The sequence below is a fragment of the Martes martes genome (genome assembly GCF_963455335.1).
Source record: "Martes martes genome assembly, chromosome: 9".
Taxonomy (NCBI): domain Eukaryota; kingdom Metazoa; phylum Chordata; class Mammalia; order Carnivora; family Mustelidae; genus Martes; species Martes martes.
Window position 1 is genome coordinate 61,341,561 of NC_137896.1, and position 15,330 is coordinate 61,356,890.

Genomic DNA, 15,330 nt, shown 5'->3' on the forward strand with positions numbered 1-15,330 from the left:
GTACTATTAATAGCTCATGTGCTATGTGCCAAATACTGTTATAGGTATGGTTCTAAGAGCTGCATAATAATAGTGTATTATCTCATTTAATCATTACGGCAATCCTGTGAGGTGGGTTTTATGATGATCCTCATTTCACAGATGAGAAACCAAGGTACAGGGAAATTAGGTGACTTGTGCAAGGTCACGTATTTAATAAATGGCAGAGCTGAGACTCAAATCCAGTCTAATACAAAAATTAGTATTCTTGAATCATTATTCTGTACTACTTAGAACGTGTTTTGAGAAGTCCCAACACTATATAGATACATCAGTAATGCCTGATCAGAAGAGAGCAGTGTGGTCTTCAGGTGGAAATAAGCTTATATAATTTTGAAATGTCTTTAAACTAGCCATAACATGGATTTAACAGAGAAAACATACAAAGTTACATCTATATATTATTTATTAAGAAATTGATTTTTGGCTTATTACGGTGAAATTGTTTTTCTTGTGAGGGAAACACAACTTATTGCTGGTACCAGGTTCCCAGACCCTATCATATTAGGCCTTTCTTAATGCTGAGTATTTGAAGAGAACACTGACCTTTTTGGTTTAAGTGATGGAAAAACAATGTTAAGGAGTCATTTGATTTAGAGAAAGGATAATAGTAGTAAGTAGCAAGACACTTTGTTCATGTGATGTAGCTATTCATTTTTTAAAATAGGTTTAACAGTAATTGTAATAATTTTACCCACTTGCATGATAAATTATCTTTTGTCATACAACAGGATATTTTTTTAGTCCATTTAGTGGTTAAAATTTTTTAATTTATAAAAAACTGGATAAAAAGAAGAAAGTCATTTTGGTGGCAAACACTTGTGAATGACTTCCTTTACATGAATGTCTTTGAGTTTTCTATTTTCCTTAAACAAAACAAGATAATTATATATAGCCATCTCAGATGAGCATAATTTGGAGAAATGTCTGTAGCATTGCAGTTGGATTGTCTATTCAGTAGATGATACCACAGTTGTTTTGGTTTTAAGCCTATTTGTGGCATGAAGAATGTTAAACAGAAACATCTCTATGTGTAAGACAAGTACCTAGTTTAAAATGGAAAACCCCAAGAGCTCATCTTGGCATTCCACTGGAGGCGCAGCATGGCAGCTGTTTAAAGAGAGAGAGTGAGTGTGTGTGTGTTTGGAAATGAAGAGCCATACTGAAATTACAAAGCAATTCAAGTAGAATTTAGTGACTCAAATTGGAATTTGGCTAGGATTCATGATGGATTATTATTGTCTCTACACTTTGACACTTTTTAACAAAGTGCAGGTGCTCACCCTTGGCTGGTGATTAGACTTACAGCATGAGAAAGAGAGGAATGAGTGTTATCCCAAACATTTACATAGGGTGTTAAATAAAAACTACTAAGGTAAGAAGTTCAGTGCTTTACATAGATAGTAAACTATGCATATTATTTTATTTATAACCCCATGTGTTAAGATGGGACACTGTTAAAGTAACAATCACTTAAAAAACAACAACCAACAAACCAGTATTTAATTTGGTACTTAAGAGTAATAATTAAAAATCAAATGAAGCAACGCCTAAAGTAACTAATTCACAATAAAACCATTAATTCAGGCTCTACTTATTGGAAATAAGATCATTCAACATGGGCTAACCTAAAATGTATCTGTAGAGACAGAACAAGGGTACAAGTTAGCAAAGTATTAGAAATGAGATTTCAGGGAGCCCCTAAAATTATTTTTTAAGAACTTCAGAACTGATTATATGCAAAAAATATAACTACGTTTCTTTTAAGTTCATTCATACATGACCTTATTTCAAGCAATGTATTTGCATTGACTAGCAAAACTCATGTCAGTAAGATATTTTTGAAGTATTTTATTTCCCAGCTACTTGACTACTTTGAACAAGTTGTTCAAGTGATTAGTCTCAATTTCTGCTGAAACTTAAATCTTCAATGAAGATGTGCTTCTGAAAATAAGGCAATTTTTCTACAAACTGCTTATGAATAGAAAACAAATCTTTGGTTTTTAGTTAGGGTGGCAGGAAGGATTGAGTGCAAAAAGAAATACTAAGGAATCAAAGCAATGAAGAGGCTCTTAATAAGCAATGGGAAACTCCAAACCCCATCAAGGTCAATAGAGTACCTAAGGCACCTCAGGTTCAGATGATACAATCATCTTTGCTTAGAGTTCTAATAGTCTATATACAGGATTTTTACCATCTTAAGAATGTGCAGCTGAAAAGGTAATGTCCAACAATGAATATTGTGAATAAGAAAGAAGAGAATCATAAGAGTTGATAAATGGGAGAGATGTTGGAGGTCCTCTTGTTCTACCTCCCATGTTTATTATAGATGAAGAAACTGAGCCCCAGGCAGGAAACAGAGTGACACCAAAGTTTGTTCCCAGATTTCTAGTCCATTTCTCATAGGGCAGATCAAATTCTAGACTTTAATTTTAATTGGCTAGTAAATGAAGTATGAAAAGTTTCAGAAGTGAATTTGAAGAAGAAAAAAAAAATCCCCATCAAATCCCCAAAGGCGAGGTGGAAATGTATAATACTTTACTTTCTTAATTCTCTTATACCATGTGTTGGACAACACAGTTAATATACTGATTTATGCAATTCCTTTCAGTTGTATCTAAAAATAGTTAATAATTAATCGACCCAAATTAAATGAGAAAGTTACATAAAGATTCCGTTTGAGCACACATAAGGCCATGGTACTTAATATGAACCATCACTTTGGGAGAAAGAAGACGTCCACTGGATGTCCAGTTCAGAGAGAAAGATCCTGACTAGTTACCCAGTAGACTCTTCACTCTTCAATGGGGAAGATGATGCTTATATTTTTAAAAATCTCTACAAAGCTCACATACAAGACAGTACATCCTAGATTTGTGACTGATATGAGCATTTAAGGCTGTCATTTTCAAGTATAAAAGTTTAGTGTTCCATTACCCAATCTGTGCAATAGACACAGCTATTAGCTCAAGTCATGGAAATTAACAGAAGCTCACCAAAGACATAAATAAATCATAGCTTAGTCAACAGCAAGTTTAAATGGAGGAAAGGCTGGAGAAAAATGTATGGGTTAGATTATGCTTCTCTGAACTGCATTAATTTGTTCACACTGAAACTTTGTCTAACACTATTGTCTGTTGCATCGCATTTGGATCAAGGCAGATCCATAGCAGACCAAATGAGGAAGCATAATTAGGTTATAGAACTAGTAATTAAGATGGTTCACCTCTAACACAGTTCTGCAGCCTGATTCCCCAGAGAAAGATTAGAAAAGGCTCCAGTATACCAAATAAGCCTCACAGATAAACATAAATTTTTTTTTTTTTTTTTTTTTTTTTTAAAGCAGGGCCTTTCACCTAGGGACTAGCATGCACTGCTTGTGGATGAAAAGAAATCAACATTATTTATTTCTGGCTTGCTTGATCTAATATTGCAAAATGTAATACGGCTGGAGAAAATGGGTATTTAAAAGCCAGTATTGCATTTAACTGACACTTTTAGGTGTGTACGTTAAGTTGTGGTTCTAGAACTTCTGCTATGGTTCCAATACCTGTGTCTGAAAGGTAACATCAGTATTATTACAGAAGCAGTTACTTTGTTACAAATTCCATATAACATGCTCAAATTCTAGGTCTCTTTTCTTTAGCACTATTTAAAGTTTCTTGTAGTTTGGTCAGCATACACACATCTCATGTCATCTAATTACATAAGCCAAGGTGGAAATTAAAAGACAAAATTGCCAACTACTTCAGACAGCTATATCAAGTCCAAGATTATGACAAAGTCTGACCCAGAATTTTAATTTGTAATTTTAGGATGTATCTCATGCAGTTTGGGGAGCATCAAACTAAGTCTACAGTCGCCAGAAGCCTTGTTACAGTCAAATGTACATTAACTAGAATGTGTACATTTTTAGTGTTCATGATAAATGCAGTTATGACCTTATTACACTTTTGGCATTCTTTAAGAAAGCACATTAAGCTTTAATATAGAAATATTTAGGTTACACTTAACTTGTGCTCAAGTTATAATAAAACAGTTACTCTTTTTTGATCTCATACATTCTCTCCTCAGGTATGGCCCATCTCCTGTACGCTTGGAGCGACCTTTGGCTACGTGGCTGGCCTTGTGATTTCACCACTCTGGATATACTGGAATAGAAAGCAACTTACATACAAGAACAATTAATTGGAGCAAAGGGAGAAGATGTTTCTTTGTGCAGATTCCATAAAGACTGTGCAGAAATGTTTATGGTCTAAGCCAGGCAGTTCCATTTACAGCACTGTTTTTTAATGTAGTTACAACATGGTGTGATTGTAGCTTTTTAAACTATGAAACCCCTGAGAGATTGTACCTTCTAGTTGAAATAAAGTATTTATAATAGATTGTGGCTTCAGATGCTGTTTGCTGCTTCTTGGACCTTTAAGAAACATTCTTAAGGTTTTTTTTTTTTTTTCTTTCAAGTTTTAAACTGCTTCGTTATTTATAAGAGGTCTGGGTATAGTTGTAGCATTTCATATGCTTTTTAAGAGAAATGGACAGTTTCCTTGGCCACTGAAGATGTTTCTCACGTAATCAAACAACAGTTTATACATCTTGATCCTATTCTTTTTTTTACTGTGTGTTTCTTTGGAGTTAAAATGGCTATGATAGCCTCATCAAAAACAGTCTTCAATCCCTTCTGGGTTAAAGCCGAACATTCCACATAGCAGCATGCTCCTATCTGGGAGAAAAAGAAATCACAAACACATAAAATCTTTTTTACACAGTTGGTATGACACAACACACCATTATAAGGAAAATGAGAAAATAACAGCTATGCAAAAGGAATGAAATCGTCATCCATATTCATAAAAACCCAGGGACAGCCAACTAAAAGGTAAGTGTATATTCTTCCACCCTTACTCTATGAAAATTGATGTCATTCATCACGTATTTACTGGTTACCTACCATATGCCAAGCACTGTTTTAGGTGCTGGAGATAATGTCAGAGAACTGAACAAAAGACCAAAGTGCTTGCTGTGTGATGCTTACACATTCTTAAATTCTCCTGGGGGAGGGGCCCACCAAGGGAACCGAGGGTGGATGGTACGGTGCACTTCAGAGCACCAGCGCGGGGGAGATGGGGCGTGCACAGGACACAGGTGGGAAGCTTCCCAACAAAGTGGTGTGAGCAGTGAGGGCCACGTCCAGGCGGACGGAGCCACCCTGGGAAGACGGTGATGCGGGAGCATGAGTGGAGCTTTCAGAGGATGGTAAGGAAGCCAGAAGGGCAGGAGAGAGGGAGCAGCAGCGATTGGTAAGCGGTGAGGCCGGCCGATGAGGCAGCCCTGAGGCCGGAATAAGGACTTTGGCTTCTCCTCTAGGAGAGGCTCCGTTTGTTCATTCACTGGAAATTCAGGTGCGCATTCTTATTTGCCAAATGAAAGCATACAGTAAGGAACAAAATAAGTCTCCCAGACTCACGAAGCTTACATTTTAGAGGGAGAAGACCACCACGAGCTACTAGAGTTTGAATGTCAGAAGGGAACATGTGGTCTGGAGACAACTGGGGAAGGACGGTAGGTAGGGAGTGGGGACAAGATCAGGCAAGGGCTCACTGAGAAGGTGACACCTGAGCAGAGACCTGAAGGAGTGAGAAAATAATGTTCCATAGGGACGAACACTCCAGGCAGAGGGAGGGGCAAAAGTACAAAGACCCCTGGTCCGAAATCTGGGGATGCAGCAAGAAGGCCATGTGCCTAGACTACAGTCAGTGAGGGCGGACATAGCCGGGGTCTGCAGGCCTCTGGGACCAGCTGCGGAGCCAGTGGAAGATTGTGAACAGAGCAGTGACCTGATCGAGCTTGTATTTTTGACTCACTCAGGCTGCTGTGTTGATAACAGGTGGACATGGGGTCACAGACAGAAGCAGAAAGGTGAGTCAGAGCTGTTCCAGTAATCCGGGCTGGAGACGAAGAGGCCTGACCAGACTGTTAGAGGAGCGGATGGTGAGGGGCCTGTGGATGCTGGATGGATTCTGTAGGTAGGACAAGAGCTTTGGCTGCCTGGTTGCCCACACAGGAGAGCGAGAGCTAAGTTGAGTGTGACTTCAAGGTTTTTTGAGCTGAGTAACTGGGAGGACGGGCACAGAGGATAAAATTAGGAATTCTGTTTTGGACATGTGAATTTTTAGATGCTTAGTCACCCAGATGGATTTGTTGGGTGAACAGCTGGATAACCGAGTCTGGAGTTTAAGGAAACGGTCAGGCTGGAGATGGGAACTTGGGAATCTTCAGGGGCAGACTTTTCAAACCACAAGACTGACAGCAGCTCACCTGGGCCTAGGGAGGGTGGGTGCAGAAGAAGAGATGTTCCAGAAGCCGAGTGCTAATCCCTGGGCATCCAGCATGCAGAGACAGGGACTCAAGACATGGAGGAAAGGCCACTGTCGGGGGCAAACCCCAGGAGAGGGCAAGCAAGGGAGCCAGGTAAAAGTATTTGAAGAAGAAACCCACTGCCCCAAATGCTGCCAACAGGCCTTCAGGTGGGATCCTAGTGTTTTGCAACCATTTTCCCCCCTTAAACTACATAATATAAACATCACAATGGCTATTAGTATAAATTTTTAATAGATACATGGGCTTTTTTTTTTTTTTTGCTGTTATAAACAATGCAGCAACTTCGTAACCATCTCTTTAAGCCCATCTGTAATAGTATTTTTTAAGATAAATTCCTACATATGGAATTGCCTGATCAAAAGTGTGCACGACTTTAGGCTTCTGCATATTGGCTATCAATGACCAATGATATAAGAGAGTGTCCTGCATCCTGGAACGGTTGCTATAATAATTAATTTCTCTTTTTTTTTTTTTTTGCCAATTTTATAGGCAGAAATTGAACTTACATTTGACTACTAAGGACTATGAACAGATTTCCTATATTCAGTGGCAATCTATATTTTTTGATAAATTTTCCACTGATGCTATAGCCCATTTTTCTACTGGGGTATAGATGTCTTTTTCTGATTAATTTATATGTAAGGAACTCCTGTATACTAAGTATATTAACCCATTTTTCAGCCATATGTGTCACGTTTGTTTTATGACTTTAAATTTTATCTCTGGCATTTGATGTATCAAATTTTTAAGTAGTTAAATCACCAATATTTTCATTTACCAGTTTTACTCTATGACATTTTAGAACTTCCTTCTCTCCCAGGGATTATGAAATTAAATACACGGAATTTCTAAAGCAATGTGTCAGCAAAGCTATTTGTCTTTTGTTTTAGGAAAAACTGTCCTCCAAAAAGTTTTCTCGCTTTCTTCTGCCTCCTGATAGTACGTTTTAAAAGACCTTATTAGATTCTGTTTCCACAAAGTCCTATTAAAGTCATATCAAAAAAATTGAATCCAATAATGTTAGGGCCAAAGAGAAAAGTAAGCCTAGCTTCAGGGTGAAGGAGAACAGAAGTTACAAGTTTTAGGCACATCATAGTGGTATATTTTCTAGAATGCTAATATTTTCTATCTTTCATAAAAAGACTGGAAAAAAAATTCAGCACATTTCTTTTCAAGCCCAGCCATCATTTTTTGTTTTTAACTATAGATTTAAACTCATCCTATATGCCATTCCACCACCTACTCCATGGGTCTTCACCAAAAACAGAGTCTGCTCTGTCACTATAAACGTTTAAAAGATTTAAATGGGCTTTCTCTGATGCCTCTTTCTACAGGTAACTTACATGGAAAATATTGTTGGCAGTGTCGTGCAGGTGTGAGCACCTGGACACTGTGGTCAGGCCTTCCCTGCAGCCCAGCTCTACCATTTATTATGTACGGGACCTGACAAATTATCTGACGTTGCCAACCCCCCATTGGTCACAGACCCACCCAAGCAGGTGCAAGGATTAAATGAGATAATGCATGTAACAGCACTTAGCACAGTGCCCAGTATACAGTAAATGCACAATAAATGTTAGTTTCAATTATCACCCAAGCTGCTTTTACACTTATTTTTATGTTCTATAAAGGTTCTGTTACCTCTTTTGCTAGTTTCTGTCCTTGTTCCACACAAATGGGTTTTTCTTTCATGTCATTCAGTCTTGCTAAAGTTTTGGGGTCATCTCGGAGATCAATCTAATCAAGAAAGGTCAATAATGTCCCATAATGTTACAAGTCTTTAAAGATAAATCAAAGATAAATCAAAGTCCCATTTAATCCCACATACCCAAAAAAGATCAAACAGATGAACTTCACTTTGAAAGCCAACTGGTAGGATTGCTTTCCTTGGGCACTGCTTTTCTAAATTCTTATTTTTCTATAATAAGTAGAATTTATTATAACTTGCAACCGAGATTAAACATGCATATCGTTTGCTAAACCTTAGGACTATTTGTCTCAAAGCAACACCACAAGAGAGGCCAAAGAGACTATTCTTAAATGGGTAAAATCAAAGCAGACATACCTGAGTTCCTATTAATAAGAAGGGTACATTTGGTGCATATTCCTTAAGTTCGGGTACCCACTCCTCTTTCACATTTTGAAACGAGGCTGGATTTACCACAGAGAAGCATATAAGGAAGACATCAGTCATTGGGTAAGATAAAGGCCTCAGACGATCATAGTCTTCCTAAGGAAGAGAGAAAAACCTCATTATTCCCATCTCTTTAGTTGACTAATAATAGGTTATGTAAGGTTACATGGTCGTAGAAGCAAAGTCAGGAGAATTCCTCGAACAGAATGTGTGGCACTCTACACGAAACAAGGTAATCCCATTTATGTTTGTTATTCTTCCTTTTGAGGTTACCAGTGGGCTAAGAATATGACAACACCATTAACAACCACAAGGGAACTTGGAGAAAATACACCGTGATTACTAAAGCCATCGCTAAAAACATTTTAAACTGAGATGTTTGCACCAAGAATTGATTAAAGCTGGAAGTTGTCTGACTCTTCTAATTTATAATGACTAGCAGATGCTGAATGTTTACTGTGTGTCGGTTCGTAATCCAGAACGCTCTCCCCTGCATTCCTTAGTTCATCCTCCTGACAGCTACATGACATAAGTACTATTATTCCTGTTTTCCGCTGCAGGAAAAGGAGGCATAGAAGTTAAATAACCTGTGTAAGGGTGTACAGCCAGTGGAGAGCAGATGGGATTCAAACCCTGACAGTCTTAATCCAGAACCTACACTTTAACCACTACACACTTCACAGAGACCTCAAATTGCTGTCTTCCCTGTTGATATGGTTTTCTTAATTACACGTGCGTGCAAGTTTAAAGACAGAAATATAAAAAGTAAATGCACAAAAATACCCCTTTCCTCTTCAATTTCCATTCCCTTCCCCAAATGTAGATCTTTCCAGGCATAACTTTCCAGTTCTTTTTCTATGCATGTATAAACCTCCGACTGTGCATATTCAGACATCTGTACATAGAAGGGATCAAGTGATCTGTGCTGTTCTGCACCCCTCAGTACTTTCCAAAACTGCCCTCAGAGCTTTCCAAACAAGAATACGTTAGACTATCTAATTTTATATTTTAAAAAGGATTTATTTAGTCATTTTAGAGGTGGGGGGAGAGGCAAAAGGAGAGGGTGAGAGAGAAGGAGACTCCTCCCCTGAGTGCAGAGCCCAAATGGGGGCTCGATCTCATGACCCTGAGATGATGACCTCAGCTGAAACCAAGAGTTGGGCGCTTCACCGACTGAGCCACCCAGGTGCCCCTGCATTACTACATAATTTTAAACTGCTGCTTTGAATTCCAGTCCTATCAATGGCTGTTTCAGGATCTCACCATCACAAAAGGCAGAAGATTCTATTTTGCTTAGACTACTTTCTGTGACCCCAAATATTCCGCTTATTTCCATTCTGGCAAGTGAACAGTCAGGACTCCATTTTTGTCATGGTTAGAGTCTCCTCTGGTTTCAGGGAAGCTTTATTCTTCGCCTTGGCCTCCACGCTTCACGGCTAAAATGGCAAGAACACGGAACTGAAGGAGTATTCAAAACACCTTCCGCTCCCCGTTCAGCTATAGCATTTCCCTCGAGGGACAAGTTTCCTTTCATGTCATCTTCTGACATTTTTCTTTTCTTTTTTAAAGACCTTATTTATTTAAGAAAGAAAGCATGAGTGGGCTGAGAAGCAGAGGTTAGAGGGAGAAGCAGACTCCCCGAAGAACAGGGAGCCAAACGTGGGGCTTGATCCAGAGACCCTGAGATCATGACCTGAGCCGAAGGCAGATGCTTACCCAAGCCATCCAGGTACTAACGCCCCTCCCCACCCTGACATTTTTTTAAATAGAATGTTCAACACGAATGTATTCAAGTCTCAAACTCGACTTGGGAGTTAACCCTTCTGTTTTCCTGTGATGCTTTCAAAAAGCATACCGCCAGTCAGGAGCCGGGTGCAGTGGAAGGTTTCTCAGCTGCTGGCTGAAACAGGACAAGAGGGGAAAAGCCATCCCCAAATTTCTTTACCCTTTATTTTTAAATCGGGGGCCCTCTAACTGGGTTTGAAGAAAGCAGTGCTCTGGCATTAATGAATGACGTTAATTGAAGAACTCAGGTAGCGTGGGGGTAGAACAATTTGTACCCCAGCCAGTTTCTTTAAGATACTCTGAAAAAACTGAATGTGTTTTTACAATTTAGCGTGTTACCCGGTGGGATGGGTCCACGGACTAAACAGTGGCCATGAGGAGAAGCAGGGACAGCACCGATCTTAGCATTCCACCTGGCAGCTCCTGAGCAAACGTGTGCTCAGCATGGTCAGGCAGTGGATGGGTGGATGCTGTTGTTAAAAATCTCTCTGCATCCGTATGTACTTAGATAGCCGATTTTCACAGAATGAGAAATGAGGATACTATCTCATAGGATTCTGAGGGATAAAAATCATGCAACAAAAGCATTCGGCCTCTGCCAGGCACATGTGGGGACTCTGTCAGTGCTTTAACATAAATCCTTCATCCCACGGGAAACCGATTCTCCTTTTCCTCTGCTAATCCACGCAGGGTCCCTTCTGTCTCACGTCGGGGCTGGCTTCACAGCGCTCTCCCACCGCAGAGAAGAAACTCTTGTGAGAAATAACATTTTCTCCACTGGCATCAAAATACACCAATCAAACTGAGGTCTCTTGAGGACAGTATAATTTTCAGATCAATGAAAGAGAATGCTATATTATCATCGTACTAATTAGTCATTTTGGAACTCAAGAGCCTGAGGACTATTTAAAATGTAAGAAAAGAAAAGAGAAAGAAGGAAAGAAAGAAAGGGAGAGAGAGTAAGAAAGGAAGGAAACCAGATTTTTTAATGAAAATTTTACTTTTCAAGCAAATTTACCTCATCAGGGAAACAAAATTTGTACCCGTTCTCTAGAAGGGGATTACGAGAAATAAAGAATAAGTGAGGGGCGCCTGAGCGGCTCAGTGGGTTGAGTCCTCTGCCTTCAGCTCAGGTCTTGATCTCAGGGTCTTGGGATCGAGCCCCGCATCGGGCTCTCTGCTCAGCAGGAAGCCTGCTTCCTCCTCTCTCTCTCTGCCTACTTGTGATCTCTGTCTGTCAAATAAATAAATAAAATCTTAAAAAAAAAAAAAGAATAAGTGAATGCAAAGTCCTCTAGAAATGCTTAGTAACAGTAACACAAATATTCCATAGAACATAGGTCTGTTGTATGGATCCCTTTCATAACCATAATATAGACTCTCCTCAGTGAGAGACATGCAGGCACATAGGAAGGAAATCAGACCAATCATTTCCACACACTTGTTAAACTGCAAACTTTGTTGGAATAAGGTTATAAAACAAAACAAAACAACAAAGACAAGTATGTTTAGAACTCCTTGGAAGGCAGTGTTACTTATGTCTGAACTATGGACAGTGAACTTCTGCCTCTAATCTGCGGCTAAATAATTGGCAGTTATTATAAGAAGGAGACCTTTCTCCTTCTATTCAGCCCGAGTAATTAGAAGTCCAATAATAGATAGCAAATTAAAAAAAAATAAATTGTCCCCTGAGCAGGCTGTACCCTGCATCACTGTACGACACTGTTTACGCCCACCATACAGGATGTCGGGTGAACTTCATGTGCAACGAGGACCCAGATTTGGGGGATAAATAGGCTGAGGCATACAGCACCTTTCATCTCCAGCTTTACTTTCGAAATTTGGCAACACAAAGCAAGTTGAATATGGAGCAACAGCCGTTATTTTTAAATAGCCACTTAACCAAAGTAAGAACACCTCAAAGTCGGTTCTCTAGTGTCCTCCTAAATTACCCAGTTATATTTTAGTTCTAAGGTTTTAAAAAGGTAGATATTTAAATATTTCCACACGGTCAGTGGAACATTCTCAGGAGTAGAGAAAAGCATATTAAAGACAACTGTCATGGGGCACCTGGGTGTCTCGGTCGGTTAAGTATCTGCCTTCGGCTCAGGTCATGATCCCAGGGTTCTGGAATCGAGCCCCGCATCCGGCTCCCTGCTCCACGGGGAGCCTGCTTCTCCCTCTCCCTCTGCAGGTGCCCCCTGCTTGTGGTTGCTCGATTTCTCTGTCAAATAAATAAAATCTTAAAAAAAAAAAAAGACAACTACCTTAATATGAAAAACTATGTTAAGTTTGGCCAACAGTATTGTTGAATGGCTTAGTAAAATCTTTAACTTCTTATCCAACTGGTGAAGTACCAGAGCTATCAATTTTTCAAAACTGTTCTGAGAGCTTCATGATTAGGCTCTCCATTCCTTTTTTTTTGGATTATTTATTTATTTATTTATTTATTTGACAGAGAGATTGAGATCACAAGTAGGCAGAGAGGTAGGCAGAGAGGCAGGCAGAGAGAGAGGGGGAGGAGCAGGCTCCCCGCTGAGCAGAGAACCCTATGCGATGCGGGGCTCGATCCCATGACTCTGAAATCATGACTCTGATATCATGACCTGAGCCGAAGGCAGAGGCTTAACCCACTGAGCCACCCAGGCGCCCCCAGGCTCTCCATTCTTGTCAAGAGTCTTTGTGATGATGACAGCCCGAACCCCTGAAATCTATCACGCTCTTACAACCTGACCAGAGTCGGGCCACAAGAAGGGCCTGAAGAAACAGTCCTTGACAGGAAACAGTAAACTGCAGCAAATTCCCATCAGCCATGAGACCCCTCTTCACAAGATAGCTCGGCCATCAGGGCCCGAGAGTGCCCCTACTTCTGCACCACCTCGGTCCCCTTCCTCTGGACCTTGGTGCTCCCTCCTCCTTTTGTGAATTCTGTGAAAAATAGATGTTTTTAGGATGTATTGGCCTATTTAAAATATACATCCAAAACTTAGAGCTGAAGCAAAACCACCCAGAGTGGACAGGGTAGGCCTGATCATGCTTTGTTAGCTGACGCGCTAAACACACACCTGATCTTTCAACTCAACCAGCAAAGATTCACGGAGCCCCCACCTCATGGGAGATGTTCCAAGGAGACACACACACAAAGAAAGGAAAAAACGGTCCCCTCTGCCTCTTGATCTCCGACTCTTGATCTCGGGGTTGTGAGGTCAAGCCCCACGCTGGATGTAGAGATCACTTAAAAATAAAATCTTTAAAAAAAAAAAGACCTATACGATGAAAGAAAGAAAAGTATAAACTAGAGTAGGTATAAATGCTTCATCCAAGAAGCATTAATTAATAATATCTACTGTGTGCCCACAATGACTGCTAAGTGCAATCATCAGGGCAATGAAGGACAAGACTCAGATCATACGCGCAAAGTGATCTCATAACATATCTGTATGTAAAAAAAAAAAAAAAAAGGCAACAAGCTCACACGGGCAGTGATGTGCACAATGTGTCTGTGGGCCTCACTGGTGCTTTGTGGACCTCAAGGCCCCAGCCTAGAAAAAGACATCAGGGCGCTGGTGTGGCCACACGCAGACGTCTAGCACCGAAGAGGAAGAATCCGATGGGCGGGGAGAGACACGAACATTTCTAACAGTCTCTGCTCAGGGTGGGTTCATGGTAAGGGAGATAAAAGTGTGCAGACACTTCCTTACAAGTCAGAGCAGGGTAAACACTAAGAGTAACAGTAATGAGGCGAAGCTAAGACTCAGAAGATGCGTATTGAGTCGTGCCTTACTGAACGGAAAGGACTGGCACAGACGCCAACTGCCAGCCACGTGGCTTTGGTCAACTCACTTCATTCTTAGAGGCTTAGTGTCTCTGTCCACAAACTGGGAGGACGTCAGGGACAAATGCTTTGAAGGCTATAAAGTGCTCTAAGAAAGTTTCACACTGCCGAAGAATCCAGGATGTTAGCTCGATTGAGGAAATGGCCATTTATCAAAACCTACAAGAGTCTTCCTCTGTAACAACCTCTGATGAGAAAAAGTGGGACCACAGCGATTAATTCTTTAACAGGCAAGCCCCAGACGTCCAAAGTCTAGAACAGCTTCTGACTCCTTGAGGAGATAAAGTGTAAGACGAGAATGGCCCTTACGACTGGTGGCTTGTGGAACAAAAAGGGGCAACTCTGTCACTTTCGAAGTGCACAGCGGCAGTCTCTAGCTGAACATCTGTTTCTAGTAAGAAGCCCAAAAATAGGTATCGGGCATGGCTCTGGGAACACTCCACCCCGCAAAGCATGCTCTCCCGAAGCCAGGAGGCCACGTGCACCGCAGCTAGCTTCTGAAGATGAGAAGGGTTTTGTCAGGAGGCCAACTTATAACCACTTCTGCGGTCATTCTCCGTAATAGTAGTCTGTGAAGCCCCGTCTCCTTTGTGTAGTTTCTGGGTCACCTTTTGAGTTCATTTTGCATTTAACTCTGTGAAATGAAAACATCACTTTTCAGCCCCCCCCCCGCCCCCTTAAAAATAACTGTTTTTCAAGGAAACTGGGTTAGGTCCCTCTGAGGAACATTTTGTTAAGTTGGTTCAACAAGCATCGGCGATGAGTTTGTTGAATTTACCCACCCCCTCCTTGAACTAAAGCACACTGGGGGAGGGAAAGAATTTTGTTAAAGGGCTAGAAATTCCTAAGAGGTCAATGTTTTCAAAAGGTCTCCAAATATTTGGCTTTATTAGTAGTATTTTTTGAACTTTAGTTCGGTTGTAAAGTGGTATTTCTAAGACCACCGGCCTGAGTAGCTGTTAAGTAAAAAAATTCTTGAAATTGAAGGTTTAGCCTCTAATTTTTGGCGACTGTCATCTTCATGTGCTTTGATGCGCAGTAAGTCAGTCTTCCAATTAACGTAACGATTATTTGAGAGCCAGTGAACTGGATCTTTGGCTTCTGTTCCACCACCGTCTTCCTCCTGACCACCCGCCTGATCCTAAGTCCTGTTCAG

At 40.5% G+C, this 15,330-nt stretch overlaps 2 protein-coding genes across 8 annotated transcripts in view; one reads left to right on the plus strand and one right to left on the minus strand.

The window, feature by feature from the left end:
- The window catches only part of PIGF (phosphatidylinositol glycan anchor biosynthesis class F), a 114,876-nt gene extending 110,442 nt beyond the window's left edge, over positions 1 to 4,434 (plus strand). For 4 of the 5 annotated variants that reach the window (XM_080813745.1, XM_080813748.1, XM_080813747.1 and 1 more), the window contains one exon: positions 4,114 to 4,434. In XM_080813745.1, the coding sequence (XP_080669871.1) occupies positions 4,114 to 4,227 (114 nt within the window). In that variant the 3' untranslated portion in view covers positions 4,228 to 4,434. The remainder of the gene's footprint in view (positions 1 to 4,113) is intronic. The other variant, XM_080813749.1, reaches the window with a different exon arrangement.
- RHOQ (ras homolog family member Q) overlaps positions 1 to 15,330 on the minus strand; it is a 50,887-nt gene that overhangs the window by 10,128 nt on the left and 25,429 nt on the right. Inside the window, exons 3-6 of one of the 3 annotated variants that reach the window (XM_080813751.1) lie at positions 8,486 to 8,650; positions 8,062 to 8,157; positions 6,358 to 6,467; positions 3,379 to 4,762 (exon numbers count right to left, since the gene is read on the minus strand). In XM_080813751.1, coding sequence (XP_080669877.1) covers positions 4,759 to 4,762; positions 6,358 to 6,467; positions 8,062 to 8,157; positions 8,486 to 8,650 — 375 coding nt within the window. In that variant the 3' untranslated portion in view covers positions 3,379 to 4,758. Of the gene's footprint in view, positions 1 to 3,378; positions 4,763 to 6,357; positions 6,468 to 8,061; positions 8,158 to 8,485; positions 8,651 to 15,330 lie in introns of those variants that run through there. The other 2 variants (XM_080813750.1, XM_080813752.1) reach the window with 2 other exon arrangements.